The sequence below is a fragment of the Phyllostomus discolor genome, chromosome 1 (genome assembly GCF_004126475.2).
Source record: "Phyllostomus discolor isolate MPI-MPIP mPhyDis1 chromosome 1, mPhyDis1.pri.v3, whole genome shotgun sequence".
NCBI classification, from domain to species: Eukaryota; Metazoa; Chordata; class Mammalia; order Chiroptera; family Phyllostomidae; genus Phyllostomus; species Phyllostomus discolor.
In genome coordinates this window covers 91,581,521-91,605,793 of record NC_040903.2, presented here as the reverse complement: position 1 = coordinate 91,605,793, position 24,273 = coordinate 91,581,521, and the positions used below count along the sequence as shown (strand labels likewise).

General features: G+C 35.8%; 1 protein-coding gene across 1 annotated transcript in view; it reads right to left on the bottom strand.

Moving 5' to 3' along the window:
* Nucleotides 1-3,788: 3,788 nt before the first annotated feature.
* STPG2 (sperm tail PG-rich repeat containing 2) overlaps nt 3,789-24,273 on the bottom strand; it is a 175,675-nt gene continuing 155,190 nt past the window's right edge. Inside the window, 2 exon segments of the mRNA XM_028506247.2 lie at nt 3,789-3,940; nt 8,082-8,270. Of these exon segments, the coding sequence (XP_028362048.1) occupies nt 3,789-3,940; nt 8,082-8,270 (341 nt within the window).

Below are 24,273 nucleotides of genomic sequence, written 5' to 3'. Positions count from 1 at the left end.
TCCTTCTGGCATACCCACTATGCTGATGTTGTTATGCTTCATATTGTCCCAAAGGTTTCTGAAGCTCACCTCATTTTTTAAAATGCTTTTTTCTTTTTGCTGCTCTGCTTGGGTGTTTTATTCTACTTTGTCTTCCAAGTCATTGATTAATCTTCTGCTTCATTTAACCTACCATTTATTCATTTCAGTGTATCACTTATTTCAGATATTGCATTCTTTATTTCAGAATAGTCATTTTTTACAATTTCTGTGGTTTTTTTCATGCTTTTCAGTACCCCTATAATTGGTTGTAGGGTAAGTGGAGGCAATCTAGCCTCCTCACTCAGGTGTCTGGGTAACTAAGGGAAGCTGTGTTCCCATAGCCTTGGAGGGGCCTGATAAGTAGTGTTCTCATAGCCTTGAAACAGGATCCAATAAACTGTTCCCATAACATGAAATGGGCTCGCATGCATAGAATTATGTTATGTTATGTAATGTTCTGGGAGTTTTCTGGCCTCATTCCCCTCTAGTACTTAAACAAGTAGGGACCCCCTGCTGAGGGTGATGATGGAGGCACACAAGGGGACAGGGGCCACAATGGGTGCCAAACTGGGGAGCAAGAGCCAAGACATGAGACATGCGGATAGACAGGCAGCTTGCAGCATGCATGGCTCATCCACCTATGAATAAAGGCATGCCAGACATCCCAACAGCTCCACGAATATTTTTCTGTCTGCACAAATATCATGGATCTGCCTGGCCTTGAAGGGTCACAACACATTGTTACTCTAAATTCTCCATCTGATAAACTGCTTGCCTCCATTTCATCTAGTCCTTCTAGAGAATTTGCTGGTTCTCTAATTTGGGGCCTGTTATTCTGTATTCCTATCTTGGCTGCCTCTTTGTGTTTGTTTCTATGTATTGGGTAGATCTGCAAGATTCTCATGCAGACCTAAGTCAAATCCTGTCTGTGACTGGCCCTGGGCAACCTGTTTCAATCTATCAGCAATTGACAACATTTGGCTTCCTCTGCTGGGCCTGGGTATGTGCAGAAAGATCCAAGCTGCACATCAAGGCCAGCTTTAACCAGCATCAGGCCTGGGGGAGGGTCAGCTGGTTCTCAGAGCACCCAGAGACCCACCACTGCCTGCATGTTTTCTGTTAGGTTTAAAGATTGAAAGTCTTCCAGCTATATTCCTCAGTAGCAGGACTTAGGCATCACAGGATGAGGCAAAGTAATTCCTGTGAGCAGGGAAATTTCTTCCCCTCAGGCTGATGCCATTTGGAGAGTAGTTCTCTGCTTGTGAAAAATGGCTCTAGCAGTACTGGGAATGACTCAGCACAGGGACCCTGGCAGCTGTCCCTTCAGTTCTCTCCCCAGAGACACTAACCCCAGAATCTCCTCACACATCTCTAGTCCACTCTGCCCTCTCACTTCCAGAGCCCAAGGTAAGTGGCTACAAATGGTATTTTGTGCATGACCCTTCAAGAGGCTCTGTACATCTCCAGCCAGCTTTCTTTGGTGTACAGAAATTCTTCTCCTTTTCATAGCCACATGTTATTTGGGTTCCTTTCCGAGTTCTGGTGCTATAGGCTAGGGAGCCCAAATAGGGGGTTATACATCACTCTTCTTGGGGGAAACCCCCCAGCCACTGAAATATCCCTTCAGGACTTCATCTGCCTCACTCAGAAGCCCAGCCATCCCTGTCACATTGCCTCTGCACTTCCCACCAGTCTTGTTGTGGTAAAGTAGCTTCTTTCTCCAAGGCTTCTCTCCAGCTAGTATTCAGTTGGTTATTTGGGATGATTTCTCTATGATTTAGTTGTAATTCCAGTATGAGGAGGTTAGTGTATCTTCCACTTACTCCTCCACCATCTTGGGTTCACCCAATACTTGGTTCCTAAAAGACAAAGAAAAACCAAGAAAGCCTCTAAGGATCTCAGGTTCTCCAAGTATTCTTATTTGCTTGACAAGTTGTATTCTCCTTCTCTGGTTTTTCATTAAAAACTCTTGAAAGAGTCTCTCCAATCTGTTTCATTATTTCTCTTCATATTCTCATAAAAGTTACATTACAACATTTTGGTTGTTCAGTAGCAATGCATTTATAAATTACTGTGGGAAACTAATGTTCCTATTTACTATTTAGATTTCCTGTGTGAAATAACATACTGATGTATCTTCACTGCTAGGGAAAGTTATCATATTTATTTTAATCCATGAATGCTATTGTTACAGAACAACGGGGGTGGGGGCCTGGGACGACATACTGAGGGTTACCAAAAGGAACCCCCCAGGTTCATTATGTCTACCACCAGAGGAAAGACATCTCTCAATGCCAGAGATTCGTGAAAAGGAAAGGAAATATTTATTTAATGCTATACAAACTTAAAGTAGTGACCTAATGACGTCATCTAAATCCCAAAGTCCCTTAAAACACCCAAAAACACACACAGTCCTTCCTTCTCCCTTTGCCCAGTCTGGGGTACCATATCTCAGGAAAAGAAATAGAAGTCTGTGGCTCAGGCAGCCCCCAGTTCTTCCCAGTGATCTGTCTCAGCTGGCGGGCCTCCTCCTGTTCCTGGCACCATCAGCTATGTCACCAGGATCTCTACCAAAGCCGGGTGGTGGTTCCCCCTTCTAAAGCTGCAGGGGTCCCCACTCTGGCAAAGCCTTGTGGTTCTCTCTCCCAGGGCCATGGGAGTCCCCACTCAGCCAAAACCACATGGTTCTCTCTCTATTGCCCCAGCCACATGGTCCTCTCTGCACAATGGCTGCGGGAGTCTCCACTCTGCCAAAGCCACATGATTCTCCCCCAAATGGCTGCTCTGAATCTAGGTTTAAATCCCCACACCAATCTTCCTCTGCAGCCCCATTTCTGACTCCTCCTACAATCAATTACACCAGCCAGTACTCTCAAAGCCTTCCAGCTTTACTGGGCTGCCATCGTGAGTCTGGGCAAGTGTGGCCTCATATCATGGAGCCAATCCTCTCCAACCTCCCACACAGATGCTGTAACTTGGGGGACCTGCCCCCCAGTTATGTCTTGGGGGAGAAGTTACTTCCATTCCCCTGGCTCAGAGCATGGCCACAGCTATTTAACATATCTATGTAACCAGTTAAAGGTTATAGATATGTTAAATGACCACACCAGAGGTTAGCTACAAAGCTGTTGCTATGCAAAACAGCTCTCAAAGGCCTTGCTGCTCCATTTGTCCCTTCCCCCAACCCACACCTGTGGCAGGCGTGAGGACATCCTAATATTTCCTGGACACCCTGAGTTCGGGACCCCATTCCAAATCCCTATTTGGGGGCCCCCTCTTGGCTGCACCCTGTTACACTATTATTAGTAACTGAACTTACTGCAATTTTAAAAATCAAAATTATTTTTGCAAATTTAACCCCTAAAATATATGTTTGGTTTTTTTAAATAGCTGTTTTCTTTATATTTAAGAGAAGTTAAAATAATTATGGAGACTGGCATGATGTGTATCTTTTACACAACTGATGTTCCAAACCATAGTTAAGTACCTTTTACAACTCTAGCATATTGAGAATTTGGGGGTTTTCCTTAATAGAAGATAACTGTATTAGCTGAAAAAATTGCTAAATTTATCTTTGGTAAAATTAAGAAACATAAAACACCAAACCTTTTTATAGTTAAAAAATATAAAATCTTTCACTGAATAAGAAGAGTTTTGTTTTTTGTTTTTGCTTTTGTCCTACACAATGAAAAGAGGCTTGGTAAATGTGAATGTATGTTTATAATTGTCTGTTTTAATATGCAAACTTTAGATTTTGTCCATTGTTTTCAGAATACAATCTTATCTGGTCCATCAGTTATTTTGTCTGGACACCAAGGAGTTGTGCTAAGAAAGGAGGCATGTTTCACTGTGGCCACAATACTACAAGGTGGCATGTATCAGTGTTGAACATGGGACAGCTCATATGATTTTTGAACATCTCATAGCTGCCTGATGTTGGAATATCCTGAAAAAAATTTTCAGTGGATGAGCAGAAACATATTTTATATAGAAATTATCTAAAACAATGTACAGATGATATATTATAGAATTGTATACATAAAACCTGTATAATTTTATTAACTAATACATTTAGCTTTAAAGAGTAAAGAAAATATCCAAAAAAATACAGCATAGGTGTTCACACTAAGCAATGGTATAAGTAGAAAAATGGAAAACTTTCTTTAATTAATTATTAAAATAGAAATTTGAAAGAGTACCGCTAAACCTGTGCCTTCCTACTAAAAATATAAAATCATTTGTCAAAAATAAGATAAAATAAGCAGAATTATGAAACTTAGATCCATATTCTCAAAATAAATTGTCTTCATAATATAGATCAAAGTCTCATTTTAAATTTCATAATGAAAATCAAATTCCATACAAAAATGAAAGCAATGATTATTGTTTCATAAGCCACAAAACTATTTCTGTTTTACTCTTCTATGTGAGCATATTTTGTTTATTCTACAAACGAGATTGCTTATTTCATTTTAATAGATTCCAATTAAGTTGGAAGGCTTCCCTTTTCATCATTTATGGCTTTTTATATGTCCTACAGTTATATTAACATTTTTAATCAACATAAACCACAGGGATATTAATAAATCCAATAATAATTCTAAACCAAATTAATAATAAAATATAAATTTGTTGCACAATTGATTTCTGTAAAGCATTAGATAAATAGCTTAATGACAACTTTTTAAAACTTATTGTCCTCAATTTTTTAAAAAATATAACATGTTATATGTGAATTATAAGTTTTTAACTTTTAATTATTTACTGGTAGGCAGAAGACTATTTTGGCTAGGGGTGTAGACTTTAGCACTAGATTCCTTGGGCCCAAATATCTCCTTACTTGCTGTGAGACCCTAGGGAAGCCACTTAACCTCTGTGATCCTCAGTTTCCTCCTTTGACAGTGGGAAAAATGAGAGTATTTATATAATATGTCATGGGGTTGTTGTGAGGGTTAACTGAGTTAAAAGAAATAAAATACTTAATACCTGATTCTATAAAAGTGTTAGCTAACCTTACTATTCTACAAAAGCTAATTTCAATGCCAAAAGGAAAAGAAAGAGTAAATAACCAGGGTTTGGACTAATAGACAAAGTATTTTACTATTTTAAATAAGTCAAACAAATTTGGATACCAAGAAGACATATTTTTAAAGTCCAAGAGCCACATTTTATAAAACATACTTTCTCTTGCTTCTTGTATCCCTATTATCATCCTTAAGTATATGCCAATAACATGACCATCCACTTCCAAAATGTTACTAAATGTGGTTACAGTGCTGATCATAACTGAAGGAGAACTTCACATGAAACCCCACATTTCTGGTTTAAGCCCTGTATCAAACACCAAATGCCACAACCGGGAAGTCATCTAAGGAATGTCAACAGCTATTATCTTCTTGCCTGCATCAACAGTATATTTAGTAATGGTTGACTGAGGATAAGCAATAGTAGCAGTAGCTCTAGAGATGACTTTTGGATCTTTTTGGACTGCTTCTTTGGTATGTGAAAGGAAAGTGGAAAAGAATGCAAAAGCACAAAGAAATTGTGAGTCATAGTAAACTCAGAGCATTTTTTGGAAAGCTTGGCAAAGATCTTGATCAGCTCTATTACATATTTTAATTTTCGTGTCAGAAGCTATTATTGTTCCTGCTTCTTATAACACCCTGGCTGGCATCACCACCCATTCCCCTTCCAGGGGCTGCCTGGAGATGAAGGTAGTTTGGCTGCTGGCACCCAGGGGCCTTTTTCCTTTTAATGCCTTAAAGCAAAAGTAGGAAATTTTGTAATTGTGCTTATCCAAAAAATTGTTCTTACTGTGTCCTTTTTCAAGGTTTCTGAGCTCTACTTACTCATCTTCAAGTCTCATTTTATTTGACCTATGTTGGATTAATATTTCAAGTAAATTTCCTAGACTAATGATTAGTACTAAAATCTGAAATCCTGTCTACCACCAATAATTTAAATAATACCTATACATAGACCCTAAACACCATTGTGGGAGAAAATGGTGTGTATAGATAAGATCATCAAATATCTGTTCATGATCCTTTATACATCACAGAATATAGGGGAAGCATATGATGAGTGGATATAATAAACATTTGAGTCCTGTTTCTATGCTTGGGAAATTCCAGTGCTTTGCACAAGAAACTGAGTCCCAGCACAACAGCTAAAAAAAGTCTGATTCTCATTTTCCTGGCCTAATTTTTTAGCTAAAATATGAATTTAGGTCACAGACTACATTCCAGGCTTTGAAGTGACAGCCAGTTATTCAAAGGAACACAGGGCATTAAAAATTCCATTTTCGTGAGGGGACCAGCAGTGCTAGCAGCGATGTCCATTTCCCAGAGGCCGCAGTGGGGAGACAAACTGGAAGAGGCAATTAGGGAAAATGTCACACAATATCTGATGAAATAAAACTTATGCCTCAATGCAAATTAAAGGTAAGTCTAAGATGTCCTGACTTCATATGTAAAACCAGGATCCACCCCAAAATGACATAATAATCATAGAATTAAAATAATTGATGTATATAAAAGCCTTAGAATGGTATCTGAGACATAAGGACTGGTGTTTCCTTTCATCGACATCATTGTCATTAACACTACTATTTCTATTAGGTGCAGGACTATATGTAGCCCTGGGGATATCTCCCTTGCCTAAAGAGAAATGCCAACAGGATATTTAGAAGGGAAGCTCCTTGTATTTAAAACCCCAAACAACAGTAACAACAAAAAATCAAAAGCAGTTAATTAGTTGTAAATCATATGAAGACATGTCCCAGGCAATTAAAAAAATAAACCACTAATTTCAGCTAACTTCAAAGGTGAAGCAGGTCACTTGTATTTTGGAAAAACCACTTGACTTACTCTGTGATTTTAGTCATGTCAAGTGAAAGCCCCTGCAAAATTCCCCATGCCCAGAACCCCCATATTAACCACTCAAAACCCAAGCCTAACTGCTGATTTCATCTAAATTCAGAGTATCTCTTCTGAGTTTCATGACTCTTTGACATGTGAATTTTACATGCCCTCTGGCCTCAAACATGTTAAGCTGCATGTGTGTGCTAATCTTCCAAAACTGATTATAAACATCCACAATTAAGCCCCTGAGCCCTACCGAGGAAAGACAAGTTAGATCCCTCAGCAACCTTCCAAGCTGTAGCACAATAAAGTTTGAGCCTGAGTTTTAATTTTTCACCATGCTGCAATAAAATGTTTGGGGATATCTTTATTTCACAGTCAGCTTTTAATGATAGTTTCACTGGATATAGAATTATTGATTGATTTTTTTTCTCTCAGCATTTTGAATATGTTATTTCCCTGATTCCTGGCCTCCATTATTTCTAAGAGCTCGTAATTAATCATATTATTGATAATATTATTTTACATTAAATAATCTATTAACTAATTTGCATACAATGAAAATGGTAATAATATTTGATGGAAATAATACTCATATTATTTTCATTGTACGTAATATGTTGCTTTTCACTTTCAAGATGTTGTCTTCATTTCTGGCTTACCAAATATTAATTATGATGTTTCCAAGTGTGTGTTCTTATGTTTATCCTACTTGCAGTTCTTTGAGCCTCTTACGTTTGTGTATTCACAGTTTTCATTAAATTTGTAAAGTTTTCGCTACTATTTTTGAAAAAAATTATTTTGCACCTCACCTCTCCTTGTGGAAATCTCATTACATATACTATATATTGGAATATGAAACATTGACCCACAGGTTTCAGAAACTCCTCATTTTGTTTAATATTTTCCATATGTTTTTCAGGTTCAATTGTTTCTATTGAGTTATCTTTTAAAATACCTTCTGATCAAAGGCATTTTTGTATACCAACAATAAAACATCAGAAGCAGAAATCAAGAAAAAACTCCCATTTGATATAGCAACAAGAAAAATAAAATACCTAGGAATAAACCTAACCAAAGAAGTAAAAGACCTGTTCTCAGAAAACTACACAACACTGGAGAAAGAAATTAAGGAAGACACAAACAAATGGAAACATATGTTTGGTGGTAAGTCCTGGTCATCCAGTGGCCACATACAGTGCTCTCCATCCTCAGCAGAAGCATCCAAATTGTCATCCCAGTGAGGGTCTTTGAGCTGCCGCTCAACTTGGTCTCTCTTATTCTTGGTCTTGTGTTGGGTATAATTCTCCATATTTGTATCTTTTTGCCTCTTTCTTTCTTTCATTTCCCCTGTCCTTTCCACTTGGGTCTCCAGAAGGTCAGGCCCTGCAGATATGACCCATGGTTAGTCTTTAGCTGTGCCATCTGCCTGGCCAAGTCCTCCTGGAGGGCGAAGGCATGGCTGTCCTAGTGGAGGTTCTATTCCTACCTGGAAATGCAGGGTTGGAATCATCCTTGGGAGTCTTCTTACTCTGCCTTTTCCCAAAATACAGTGAAAATCTGGTTTGCCCTGAGTTGATAGACCCTTCTCTTTTGTGAATTTCATACAATGAACACAATTTTTGGAGGTTTTGTTCTTTTTTTCAAGGCTGAAAGATTTCTTTTCCTTTTTATCTGAGTACTGCCCATGACAATTGTTCAGTTCAGCCAGAAGCTGGTTAAAATCATCCCAATGAGCAATCCAGTTGTCTTCCTTGTCGAACATAGCTCCAAGTCCCAGGTAGTTATTTTTAACTTGAACTTTAATATGATCTGTGGCTCCCTGCTCCTGAGCCTTTAAACCCTTTCCTTTAGACCACCTATCTTCTCCAGTATCGTCTGGCCAAACTTAGAATCATCATTACTCCTTGAGATGTTTCTTGGACCCACAGCCTATTTCAGCTTCCAATGACGTTCAGCCTGCATCAACATGCCACAGAGCTCATGAGAACATGGGTTCTGGACCTGAGCAGCTGGGCTACCTAGCTGCCTAGACTCCTGACAAACTGAAGTGTCACCATGAAGCATTTTTGGTCACCTCAGCTAGAGGAGACATCCTCACTTCTTAATTATTCTTTACATATTTTTTACATAATCACATATACATCTAAATAGCATGGTAAGCAAACATACCATATTTATTTGAACACTTATTTCTTACTTTGTCAACACAAAAGCAGAAAGAAGATAAAACCATCTGATGAAACAGAAAGCAAGGTTTCCTCAGATAAGATTTTATTTACCCAGCATGTTTGCAGATTGATTTTTCTCGTATTCTCTCAAATTAAAGAAGACTGATTATGGGAACCCAGGAGCAGAGGGGCTCCACAGCAGCACTAGGTGCTGGGCCCCGATTTAGACTGCTTCTGTTGTAACTGACTTAGAGGATGGTCCTGTCCATATGTTCTCAAGGTACTGACCACAGCTGCTGCCACAACATTCTCATTTCAGAAATGAAGGGCAAGGTCAAATGGTCAAAATTGTGGTTAACAGCTAAAACAGCCTTCTCAGAGGCACTTTCCTAGAAGCACAATCCAGTATCTTTTGCTTTCTTTGTATAGTTAAGACTGTGTCAAATAACCAGATAGAAGGATACCTAGAAAAAATAATTGCTTTACTTGGGAATGTTGTTTTTCTAAATAAAATTGTGTTCTGTTAGTAAGGAAGAAAAAGAGAATAAATATTGGATAGGCAAGTAGCACTCTCAGTCATAGCTCTCTGCCTTGGAGAGCACTAGAACACTAAAAAAAAAACAAACTCGCTTCTAGAATACTACCCATGATTTTAGACAATCTTTATCAAAAGGTGTTTTGACCCATGACTTATTGGCTTTGTTGTCTAATTCTTGCTCATTCTTTGGGTCTAAAATCTTCCCTGAATCCATTAGCTCTGTCAGGTCTCCTGCCATGTGTTTTAGAATACACAGCTCTTGCCCTGGCCAATGTGGCTCAGTTGGATGGAGCATCCATCATCCAATATACTGAAAGGTTGCGGGTTCAATTCCTAGTCAGGGAATGTGCCTAGGTTGAAGGTTTAATTACTGGTTGGGGAGCCTGTGAGAAGCAACCAATAACCAATGCTTATCTCTCTCTCTCTCTCCCGACCTCTCTCTTTTTCCTTCTTCTTCTGTCTCTAAAAGCAATGGAAAAAAATGTCCTCCAGTGAGGATAAAGTTAAAGAAAGGGTACATATTTCTTAACTTTGCAGCGGTGGTTACACTTGCAGTTATGTAAATCTCGTTATTTGTTTAATATCATCCACCCCCACAGGAATGTAATCTTCTTGAGGGTTCAGAAAGCATCTGTTTTTTTCATTTTTTGTATCCTCGTGAAGGCAAGTGTCTTGCACACAGGAAGTAATCAATTAATATTTTAAATCACTGAGTGGATTATGACTTAACAAATGAGTGAATGAATCTATCAGTATTTGCCTGTCTTGAAGCCTTCCTGCTCTTATTTGGCCTGATACTGAGCTCCCCCATAATATTAAGGCTGACACTATTTGCTTAAAGTATTCTCAGCCCCTATGGTGCTTAAATTTTTCTCACATGTAATCAGTTCCATATAAAATTTGTGTTGGTAAACACTGCTCAAGTACTGCTTTCCCTAAAGATGTTCCTGTTTCTAATAAAGATAGCTGTAATTTGTGATTTCAGCAATGATATAGAGGTATGGATGCATACATGCAAACTGAGCAAGGACTAATTTTCATAAAATCATTACAATGGGTCCTACTTGTAGTTCAATTTGATTAATATTTTATGTGAGATGCACTTCTTTCTCATTTCTATCAGAAAAATGACTTTTTCATTTGATGCCTGAGCTTTCCATGACCACTTTTGACATTGGTTTTACAGAGAAAAATGTATATCTCAGCAAGTTAAAGTAAAGCACGTGAACAGAAAGAACCTGCATAACCTTTTCCTTCCTGTAAATGTTAATGCTACTAGGCAGAAAAAAGCATAGATTATTGCCAGTTATAACAGCTCTAATTGACATGATATAATTTCTTCAGTTTTATCAACTCAATACAAATCAACTTATTTCCTAAGTTGAATGTGAAAAGAAAGAAAGGATTAATGTAAGTGACTCTTTAAAAATGTGTATAATTGCTCCCAAGGCCAACTGGACAGATTTAATAATACACTAAAATCATCTTGATAAATTTAGAGAATTTAGAAGAGGTAAATTTTGAATGTGATTTGTAAGACATGTATAAATTTGGATAGCAGTGTTGTGAAAATTATGTCTACAAGGAAGATTCAGATCACTTTGTAATGTTCTGACTTTTTAAAGTCAAATGGCCCCTATTGTCACCTACCTATGTTCAGTAAGACAAGAATTATCCCTTGTATAAAAGAGGGATTATTTCAAGGCAATGACACTGAAATACCACAGAACTTGAAGTCAGAGTTGCCAGCTTGTATTCACAGCCTTATATCAACCTCAAGAAGGCCCTCAAGAATCTCACCCACTCATCCAACCCCTTCCACCCTGGTGTATGCTGAAGGTCATGTTCAGAAATATTTATTGAGTCACTGTGTGGGACGCATCTTTCTCTTTTCTTCCTGGGATACTGGCAATGAGATGAGGCATAGAACTATTTATATTTTGAGGTTGCCTCTGCAATAATAAGCTAAGAGTGGGCAGGATGGCCCAGGCTTGCTTTGTGTAAGCTATAAATATCTTAGCATCATATTAGCTACTTAAAAGATGGTTATGATTATACAGAGAAGAATAGAAATGATTACAGAGAGGAATAGATCATGAAAAAAGGAAAAAAGGGGAGGGAAAGCAAGGTGATTAAGACAAAAAAGGTATAGAATAAGAGGAAATGAGCATTGTGTAGACAGAGAGAGGTTCTGGTAATATTAACTACATACACAAATAATTGTTTCCCATTCTATGACACATAGACTATAGACATCAACAGCAAAAGTCAAATTGTCCATTTTAAATGTAGGAAACCTAATTATTCTCCCTTAATGAGCCTACAAATATATTTTATGATGAATCAAATATATTTTCAATATGCATCATCTTCCAGATTTATAATGCTTATATTACACTAAAGAATTGTTCAAGTTAGCTTATATTTAATGTCAAGTTTAATGGCACATTTTTAGTTACACTAAGTGTTTATTGGTTGAATAGATCCACAATTTTCAACTTTTTCATCTCATGGCACACATAAACTAATTAGTGAAATTCTGCAGCACATCAAAAAATATATTTTTTGCCAATCTGACTAAAAAAATAGGTATAATTTTGATTCACACCAGACAGCCATTGTTGCATTGGCTGTTGTCATTTTTTTTTTTAATTTGACAATCTGAGGGAAAAAGAGATCAGTGTCCCTAAGTAGTCAGGTATTGTGGATTTTAAAAATTCTTGCAGCCCTGGCTGGTGTGGCTCAGTGGATTGAGCGCGGGCCTGCAAACCAAAGGGTCACAGTTTTATTCCCAGTCAGGGCACATGCCTGGGTTGAGGGTCAGGTCCCCAGTAGGGGGTGCTCAAGAGACAACCACACATTGAGGTTTCTCTCCCTTTTTTTCTCCCACCCTTCCCATCTCTAAAAATAAACAAATAAAATCTTTTTAAAAAATTATGCAGCACACCAGTTGAAAATCACTAGAATAGATAAAGAAACAAAACAAGCAGAATAAAACATTAAATGAAAGGACTTCAGCGGTGCTATTACTATTTTCCAGAGCCATACATATAAAGGTTATATAGTCATCTAAAATCATCTAAAATATTTTTAGCTCCCTAAGGAAGAAAGATTATTATCATCTACAAAAACAGTTAATATCCTTACTTCTTCTATTTCCTTCCTTTGAAGAATTGCTGTAATGTTTCCCTCACTACTATAAATAAAATGCTACTTAAATGATACTGTTTTCAAGTGCTACACTATTTTAGTATTGGTCTAGCAGCCTAACAGTAAACATTCACTGAGTCTTTTCTAAGCATTGGCCTTAGTGTTCACTAGTAGTGAAGACTCCAAAGCAGTGAAACCTAGGTCCAAGCCCTGGCTCAGAAGGTTTACTAACCCTATAATGATGGGTGTATTTTATGTCTCAGTATCCTCAGTGGTACTGTGGGAATAATAATAACAGTTCCCACCTCCTAGGGTTGTTGAAAGGATTAAGTGAGTTACTATAGGTGCAACACAGAGTGCCAGGCACATAGGTAATACCACTTAAACATTAGCTATTATCCTGACTCATTGTAAATATTGTTTCTAATTGCTCAGATATATGGGTGGTACTTGATCTCCCCTTAAAAAACAACTACTACAAGTACCTTTTGAAAGAAAAAAAAATGTTATGTTCTTTACTGTCAGAAATAATTTTAGAATAAGAAGTTCAGAAAAGTATCGGTATATCTGTTTCAATGATTAAATGCACAAAGACTGACATGGAATTGTAACTTGATTATTAGCCAAATATAATTTAACAAATATCTTTGTTAGACATGAAAAATAAAATGGCATAAAGGTTTCTATCATTTATTAACATTATTGAAGAAATGTCATGCTAAAAGAAATTATTTTAACCATTTCCCATGCATTTCAGGAGAATGAATCCATTCTTTTTAAAAAGCATTATTTATTAAACAATTTTTAAATGTTTTTGCTATAGTATTGGGAATCTACATTTCAATATATTAAATAAAATGTAATTTTTCTAGGCCCAGGCTCTGGTTTTATAAAACACACTTTCAAATAAAGACACGACTACCTGGAGAAAACTAAATTTCTAATTTATAAGACCCACAGTCCATATTGCTGCCTGTACAATGACAGGGAAAGTCACTAAGCATGGACAAAAGTGTATGACAAAAAAGACAAGTATAAGAGAAAACAGAAAAGTTCATGTTTTCATGAAGAGCATCTCGTTCACTTCTCTCATATGCCACCCCAATGTGCAGGTTATTCAGGACAAACATAGAAAAGAAATACATGTAAAATAAAAAGCAAAAGCAAGTGAACAAAAAACCCAACACACCAGAAGTGAAGGGGAATATTAAACCATATAGTCCTGAATGGAAACCAAAAGTTGGTATACAACACAGTTTACCTGAAATAAATAATATCGATTAGCATTAAAAGAGCGGAGACACCGCATCCTGCCCCCACCATTTGCCCCTGGCTCAGACGCCCAGGATCAATACCATCCAGACCAGCCGGCCAATATAGATCATCTTTGATGAAATCAGTTATTGCTCTACTTTCCCCTCCCGTCACTACACTGCTGCATTTTACATAATATTCTTGTTGTAAAAATTTTAATAGAAAATAGAAAAGAAAGTCTCCTACCAACTGCACAGTTCCAGCTGACAAAGATCACTCCTATATTATGCTACTCTGTGACTTACACCAGCATTTGGCAATGAACATTTGGCTTGCTTCCACTTTTGCATTGTTATAAACAACTACATAGTAAATGAATTTGTATTCATTTTTATCAGCTTATGTGCAAATATAAACAAAATATATTCCTGAAAATTTGAATCGTTAAAGTTAAATTAAATTATTAATTTAACTTTTGGTGGAAATTACCAAAAAGCTTCTGAAAGGTTTTATCCCGATAGTGCATCTGCTTCCTCTACCCTCACTAACACTGAGTTTTGTCTTCTAAAAATCCCTTATATGAGAAAACATATTTTCATTTTTTAAATTTATATTTCTTTAGTTTTGAGTAAATATGAGCATCTTTTTATATCTACATAGCAATCTATAACTCAATTTCTTGTTTGAGCAATTTTTTCTTTCTTGTTTTATAAATTTTTCTATATTAAGAAAATAGCCTTTGAAACCAAAGTGTCGCAGGTTCAATTCCCAGCCAGGGTGCATGCTTGGGTTGCAGGCCATAACCCCCAGCAACCGCATATTGATGTTTCTCTGTTTCTCTCTCTCTCTCTCTCTCTCTCTCTCAAAGTAAATAAATTAAAAAAATCTTAAAAAAAGAAAATAGCCTTTGTCTTTCACGTGTGTTTACAATATTATTTCCAGTTTATAATTGTCCTTTGCATTTATTTATAGCATCTGTTCTATGATTTAGAAATTTTCAGAGTTTTGTTTATCTTTAGTGAAGTGTTTTGGAGTAATTTTTAAATTTTTAGTAAACTAAAGTTTTGCTATAGAAAGTATTTAACTCTTTGAACTCAAATTTACCTGCTGTTTCCTTTATAGATCCCCATTTCACGCTTTGGTCAAAAAGTCCTCTGAAATTAAAGACTATTTTAATTCACATTTGTCTTTAATTGAACATTTAAATCAAAATCACATTTGTCTTTAATTGAACACTTAAAACAATTTAACGTGTTTCACAGGAAAAGTAATCCATTTAAATTTCTGCAACTATTGAAAATCTGTCACTCTCAGATTATACAGGTAGCTAATAAAGAACAGGAGAATGTGCATTGTTGGAAAACCCATCACAAAAGGAAAATATTATAGTCAGAAATAGAGAGAAAACTTTCTTATAACAGACAGCACTGTTGTTTTCCATGAACTCCTTGGGTTCAAAGTGGCAAACAGGCTGGGGGTTGGGGTAGGACCATGAAAGGGACTGATCTGGGCAGAGTTGCTTTAGATGAATGCCCACTAGGCATTGCAAACTGGCAAATGCATACAAATCAACTTGAATGACAGATTAAATAATCACCTACCATACAATTCAATAGTGAATAGGGTTACAAGAAAGCCACAAAACCTATATGTGATATATACTTGGCTTAGATTGTTCTGTCCAGTTTGAGGATGAGTGATAGAGCAAGATAATGAATGAAAGTCTTTGATTTGTTAGTCTCTATCCTTTTCCATATTTTTGAAATATTTCCTAAACCCAAAATGTGAAATGGTGTGTGAAAAAAAGAACATATCAAGAACTAATATAAATATTTAGCTATTTTTAAGATGATAAGGATTCTAAAATTACGGACTCAGAATAAAAGATCAATAAACGTCTAAAAAATTTTTTAAACTTTTATATGAAATGGTTATGGCAAAAAATTTAGGGACAAACAATATATCCCAATCAGCAATTAACCATTGTTAGTAGCAGTACAGTTGTTGTTCATGGGTTCTTCTCTGTAGTACATAAATAGCTCTTAGAAAGCAATATGAAAATTTTAAATTCTACAATAAAAAAGGGAAAAGGATATGACTAGCTGAATTTAAACAAATTAAATTAGCTAATGAACAAAAATCAGTGATCAATTCATAATCAAAATAATAAACATTCAATATTTACTGGGAAGTGATGCTGATACGGGAGGCTTCTGAGCACTCCCCTCCACAAATACAGCTAAATATAGAATAGTTCCCTTTGATACCTCAACTAGATCCGGAGATTAGCTGAACAACTACACATTGAAAGAATGAGAAACTACACACATCTTAATTGTTAGGAAAGGCTGAGACGCACTCTCACTTGTAAACCTTATTCCTGGCACCCAGTCAAACAATCAGGAGGGAACCCTCAGGTCCTTGCCTCTCCCAAAGGAGTGAAGGGTTTGGACTCCACAAACAGTGCCCCAAGTTTTCAGACTCCCACCAGAGGGAAGGGTTCCCAAAACACCTATCTCTAAAAGCCAACAGGCTTATATCCATCCACAAGACTCACAAGACTAGCATTAAGAAGCAATTCTTAAGGAGTGCAGAACTCACCAGGGCTATTCTCCTAGAGCTCAGTGCAGAAACAGCAGGCAAAATCAACTCTCTTCCAGTCTTTCCATAATATAAGTTGATCTGCATCCTTTTCTAAATTAAACTTATCAGGGTGCCACTGGTTAATAAGATTATATAGGTTTCAAGTATACAATTCTATCTGTATACATCATCTGTATATTGCATTGTGCGCCCACCACCGAAAGTCAAACCTTCTTCCATCACACGTATTTGACCCCCTTTACCCTTTACTACCCGCCACACTGTGGGTCAGGCTTCTGATTTAGCAGGCATAAGGAGCTGGCTGTAATTCTCCCAGAAACCAGGAACACTCAGTCCTGCAAACTCCCTCCAAGTCACCAGTATAAACAAGAGGAAGGGCGGGACCAAAAAACCCAGAATTAATTTATAAAATAATTGTGTATTTATTCTTACATGTTGAAAAATTTAAGTCACCTTCGAAGTACTCTCTATTTGATTCACTACACCTACCAAGATATTTTTCCACTTCTCAAAACAGTTTTTGAACTCAACAACTTTGATACCCTTTTAGTCACTTGGGGCAAGATCAAGTGAATTGCGAGGGTGGGGAATGGGGGCCACAACCTTTTCAGTCAAAAACTGCTGAACACTCAGCATGGTGTAGACAGTTGCACTTGTAAATCACCCGTCATGAAATGGGCAAACATGCTAAAAGAGTCTTCAAAAACAATTCACTGAAGCCGAACGCAGCCTTACAACAACACCAGCTGTTACACTGATACAGATGGGTTCCTAGAACACTCACCTAGTGGGGGAAGCCTGTACTATAAGGAGCCCACTCTCCAGAAGTAATTTTGGGTTTTGGGGAGTCCCCCTTTATGTATTCCCATGGATGTGAGGGTACAAACATTATTTTGCATTCTTTATTTCATTATATAACACAAAAAATTGAAATGAATTCCTTTTAAAATTATTGTTAATATCACTTAAAATGCAAATTATGTTTTCTGAAACCCTTGGTCATTCTATTATCATATTTCATTATTTATAACGGAATATAAATTTTAAAAATCTTTGAGTATAACTTTGATTCCAACTAGTGTTTGATTAAAACTAATTTTTTATGAACACTACATTAAATTTGGAGATGAGGTTTTCAAAACATTTCTAAAGCCTTTGTTTTGGCAAACCAATTTAATTTTTTTCAAAATGAAAAGAAGGTGCTCAAATTTTAATACTCTTAGGATCCTCACTAGTCCTTGATTTCTCCCTTCCTTCTTTCCAAAAGTTAGTTAAAAACCACTGCCTTTGACTTTCCCTTTTTCCAAGCAAAATATTGAATTTAATATTACAAAATATACTGCACTCTGAAAGGTTTTTGGCCAAACAATATAGTATTTTCTAAGATCTGTAAAAATTTGATTTTTGGAGACAAATTAAATTACTATACTAATCATTTTTAATGTATAATATAAAAATCTAGGCAATATAAATTAAAGTTGATGCATGTGCCACAGGAAAATGCAGAAAAGCTCCAATTAAACACTAGCACAATGTGCCATTCTTGAATATTACCCACAATGTTGCTGAAAAATCTAATTATTAATGCACTACATTTCCTACTCTTGATTTTATGAATATGGCTTATTCTGTTTTGTGAAGTATGAAAAATTGTCCCTACTTTGATTTTTTAAATCAATAAAGGTAATAAAGACATTTACTTCTCAGAACTGTGTCTGCATTTCATTATCATTTCTGCATTTTCAGCACTCATGTAGTTCAAAGGTATTGTCACATTAATCAGTGATTACATCATCATTTGATGATGTTTCTAAGCATCAAAAAATACTCTTGATATAATTATACAGTTTTTTAATACATAAAATACAAAAGATAATCAAATTACATTTTAGATGAGCAGGGAAACAAATATTTGTTGGAATCAAAATACCTGCTCTTTACCTTATTTAATCTGTTAAATTTTAAACAGATTAATTTTAACAGATCAGGTCAAATTATTTCTTAGGGACATTCAATAAATTTGGTATGAAAAAATAAGTATATCACCTTTCGGACTAATATATTCATTTTCTAAAGCTGTATAATATATTGCCACAAATATAGTAGTCTAAAACAATGTCCTTTTATTAGCTCACAGTTCTGTATGTTAGTAGTCTGGGGAGGGAATGGCTGGGTTCTATTCTCATGGTACCTCAATCTAAAATCCACAAGTCAGGAAGTCTGGGCTATCAACCTGGAAGCTCAAGGGAAGAATCTATTACCAAGCTATAAATGGTAAAATTCATTTCCTTGCAACTAGAGCAAGTCCTTATTTCCATACTATTAACTGAGGACGTCTCCCTGCTTAGAGACTCTCCAAATTCCTTTTCTGGTGGCAGTCTCCATCTTCAAAACAACAACAAACTATTCAGTCCTCCTCCGAATCCTAAATTTTCTCGCTTCTCCTCCTGCCCTAGTTGGAATAAATTCTCCACTCTCAAGGGTTCACCATTGGGATCACTTGGTTAATCCATAATAATCTCCCTGTTTTAAAGTCAACTATGCCATACATCACAATTTAATCATGGGAGTGATAATTCATCAAATTCCAGGGATTAGGGCACAACGTCTTTGGGAGGCATTTTAAAAATTCCACCTACCATATCCAACAACTCAAATTTCATTAGGCAATGGATAGATTATTTTAAACATGAGAATAGCCACTGTGTATTAATCTTTAATATATATTAAGAGCTATAACAACAGGGATTAAAATTCAGTAAGTGAGGCAAGAACATCTTTAAAACTGTTACTTAATAATAGATGCACATGTATTAATTTAATGTTCTGATAGTATTTAATTTTATATTTCTAGTAGTTGACTAAAGAAGTCATTGAAAATCTGTTATACATAAAGTTACACTCTCCCCATTCTTACAAATTATAGACATGAAGGTATTTGGAAGTATAAAAATGTCATTGTCTATTAATGATCAGGAACAATGGTAGAGCACCTAGAATCCTGCTTTGCACTTTCTTCTAAATATAAATGGAGTAATGATAGGTATAGGTGTTTCATAGCTCTGAAAGACTATAAATTTAAATATCCACAAAATTACTCATATTAAAATCAGAAGACCACAACTATGGTATTCTTTGATTTTAACACTATTTCCTTAAAGTACTAGATAAAACAAGTATCTGTTATTTCTTTGATATGAGTATTTCTTACTCTCTATGTTATTATTTTCTTATGAGTAATATGTTCTTATTAAAGAAAATAATTTATCTTTGCATGTTAGTTTTAATGTCCTTCTTAATTTAGTGCATTGTTTAATAGTGCCTTCAGGAAGGGTCTGTTAAGGTAAATTCTTTGTTTTCCAAAAATGTATTTGTCTTTTCAGTACTCTCAGGATATTGGCCCACCGTCCTCTGTCTTGTTTTTTGATACTGAAAATTATGTTGTTTTGCTAATCATCCTTCTTTGGTATGTGTCATGAATATAGATTGACTCATTAACATTTTTTCAACTTCCTTCTGCTCTGCCTGACTGTATTTTAGAGGCTACAAAGCTGAAAACTATTTCCTCAAAACTTTCACAGCTAGTGATCCAAACATGATTTGTTTGTGCCATTCAAATGATTTGTGTATGCTCAGATTTGGAATTGAGTTATGTGATTGCGAGACAGTGAATAAGGAATTCTTTGCTGGGGAGAATACATTAGAGGCAGTGTGACAAACTGGCAGTTGCAACAAGTTGAAATAGCTTGAGCATGTGGCTTCCTGATCAAGAAGCAGTTTCTAGGGTCCAGGGCCAGCAGCTCTACAGACAACCTCCTGCTGAGGCAGCTGAATTCCTAAGTGTGCAGGAGCAGCAGTTCACGTGGCAGCCTAGTGTTGAGGTATATTTTAGGATGCACTCCTGAAAGTGTAACCTTGAATCCATTTATTGGTCCACTAACATTGATAGAAGCCACTAATTGCTGTAACAAAACTATTTATTCTGTTTAAATTATCAAGAGAATGTTATTTTTCTCTACAGCTGTATTTGGCCTTTTATTTTTCTCTGCTGTTTTAGATACTCTTTTCTTTGATATTCTGCTGTTTCACTATGATCAGCTGGTTGTGTATTTCTTTTTTATTTATCCTCATTGGAACTTGATTCAGTGCCCTGAATCTGAGAATTCACATTTCATTTATATTGGAAAAATGTAAGCCTAGACTTATTTAGATATTATCCCTCTCAAATTTTCATGTTTAACTCTTTGTGGGGGATTCCTATTAGATTCATTCTGGGAATTCTCATTCATTTTTCTACTCTCTTTGTTGCATTTTGCAAATAGTTTTCTCTTTAGTATTTGGGGTGATTCCTTCAGTGCTACCTTTCAGTACAGTAATTCTCTTCTTGGTTGGTTATCAGTTTTAGCTATTGTTCTACTATATGTCACAAAAGCCCTATTACAGTGCTGACCAAATAGAATTTTATTTTTATCACATAACACGCTATCTGCAAGTTGCCAGCCCAGGGCTCGGCAGCAGCTTTACAATAGCACCAGTGCCCAGGCTCAGCTATTGTCTGTCTATTCTGCCAACCTTAACATGTGGTTAATTCCCATGATTGCCTTATGATAGCAAATGGATGCTTCATTGCATTCCTTCTGTTTGCTTTTCAGTCAGGAAAAATAAAAAAAATACAAAGAAGGAATCATTACTCTTTGGCTAAAATGATATCATAGGGTTTATCCATAGCTGGACAGATGCTAAGAAACGTAATTTTTTTTATGGCCTTGTTGCCAACCCAAACAAAATCAGGAGTTCTGCTAGAAAGGAAGGAGAATGGAAATTAGGGAAGCAACTGAAGTGCTTCCACACATATATAATGAGCTCTTTAAAATTATTAATTTCTGTATGTCTTTATTCTCAAGTTCTACTTGATTTCTTTTCAATCTGCTATTCTTTTTATAGTATCTTATATTTCAGTTCCTTAATTATGCCTTTAATCATTTAAAATTCATTTAAATAGCTGTTATACTTTCATTATTGAAGTTGACAGGTGCCTATCTCTGCTGTCTGTTGTGCCACTTAGATCACATTTGTGGGGTATTACTCCCTCACTGATACTGAAATTGCAGATTGTGAGTTCATGGTTGGCAAAGGTTTATCTATGGAAATCTTGGTCATCCAGGCTAAAAACAAGTCCCTTCAGGGTAATTTTATGTTTTTCTCACAGAACACTACTTCAGGGATAATTTTTATATTGATTTCTTAGCATTGGGATATCCAGAACTTGGTGGTAGTATAAAGATCACAATGCTGTGTGAGTCATAAGAACATTATTAGAATTCTAAGAGAAGTTATTTTTAATTCTTAGAGATCAGATGTCAAACAAATGGTCTCCTATTAAATGTTTGTGTTGGTTGGTGAGTTTTTCGGGTCCACTCTCATGGAGGGTTTACTCCTTTCAGTTTTCTGGCTTTGTGTTGTCTCATTTCCAACTTTCCATCTCATAGAGCACCAAGATACATTTTTCCCCCCTACATGGTGGTTAGAATGCATCTACAAAATCTGTGCTTATTACTCTGTGCTCTCCAAACACCGGGATGCACATCATGGTAGACCATGCTTTAATGATAATGGGAACAAATACAATCAAAATTAATTTTTTTAAAGATTTTACTTATTTATTTTTTCTTTTTTAGAGAGGGAAGGGAGGGAGAAAGAGAGAGAGAGAGAAACATCGATGTGCGGTTGCTGGGGGTCATGGCCTGCAACCCAGGCATGTACGCTGACTGGGAATCGAACTTGCGACACTTTGGTTCACAGCCTGCGCTCAATCCACTGAGCTACACCAGCCAGGGAAAAATTAAATTTTAAAAAAATAAATTAAAAAGAATATATGTTTAGAATAATAGAGAAAAGTAAATGTTTCCTTAACTACTAAAAATAAATGTTCAGTAATTGTGCATTCTGTAAGAAATATAATTGACCCCAAATTTAAATTTATGAAAGTGGAAATAAATTTAAAAACACTCTTTTTATTAATTGCCTTACTCTTTTTTGTTGTCTTGTTTTGTGTGCCCTGCTCTTTCTAATCCCTGATAAATATCCTTACCTTCTTAGAAGGTCATCTTTGCAATGTTTGTTACAATTTACCTAGCATTTTGAAGCTTAAATTTCAAAAGGGTTTCAAGTTACTTACTCTGACCTTATATTAGAGCTAGAAATCCTTCCACATAATTTTCACCGTTAATTAGCTTCATGACTTTGTATCTTGATCATGTCATTATACGAAAAATGTGCCTGTGGTCAGCAGGTCTCATGGCCAGGAAACAAGATAGTTTGAGGAGCTCCTGAGTTATTTTGCTCAAGTGTTTGTTGATGACTTTACATGTTAAAAGTATTACTAAATCCCTAACACTCTCAGTTCATAAACAGATAATAATATTTTCAAAAATTTACTAAATAGTAAATAAGGATAAAATGAGTAAATATATTCTCTATTATTAAATTAGTTGAGAATTTAAAAACTAGATTTAATGCTAAAATGCCTTTCAGGTCATCTTAATTAATTAATAAAAGAAAGAGAGGAGCTAAGTTACCTGTTCTAAGTCAGAACTAGACTCAGTTGTACAAAGCGCCTATAGACTATTTAGTGACCCAAGAAAACATTTTTATGCATTTTAAACAGATAAATTTTAATATTTAAAGCATTTAGTTTTTTAAAAATATTTATTTAGTTAGGGATGACATGAATAAAAGGGATAGACTTTGATTAACAGTGTTCAGCCTTTCATCCATGGCCCTAAACTTGTAAAACTCCACTCAGCAGTCAAACACTTAGTAGTTAACAAGCCCTTGCCATTTAGAAAGCAATTTTGTTATTGTCTAATATTACTCAAGCATAATTCTTAGAAGTACTAATCTGCCCTCTAACACCAAAAAATTAATCAAATACCTACCATTTAGTAATTTCTTCAGAGGATTATAGTTAAATATAATTTGTAGTCTCTTTTCAGAATAAGTAATAGTTGAAGGCCTTCAAACATTTATCTCCAAGTCGTAGGCATTCTTGCCCACAAATAGTATAACTGATTCACATTACTGCTTACTAGTGACAGCCAGGTCAAGAACACAGACCTTCCACTTGCAGTTCTGTTTTGACATTTCCCTCAACCAAAACAGAATAATTTCTCCTCACTGTGCTATTTTGCATCATCACAGTAACCTGACTTACTTTACCTTCAAATAATCTGACTTATTATACCATCAGATATAAGATTTTCTGCCTCAATAGCATCATGACTTACCCTGCAGAATTAAAATGGCTGGAAGGTTTCTACTGTTGGAGCAAGACAAGAAAACTGTAGAGGAAAAAAATAGAAATAATTTTTCTAATTTTTTTCTATAGTAATATAATGAAAATAAAAGAGTCAATAAGAATGTAGACAATAAAAGAGAAGTTTAAGCATTAGTCAACCTCTTTTGCAGTGAAGAATTTTACCTTAGAAAAAAGGGTAAAAGCAGACATCAAAAGTAAATACTACTCACTCTCCAAAATAAATGGGATCACTTTAAAACTTTGAATATGTGATATAAAAATTAGTTATTTAACTCTTCATAGGGAACACTTTGTGAACCCATTATTCTCTGGGGTTACCAATTCATGTAATGATCATCTTAATGATTAATATTT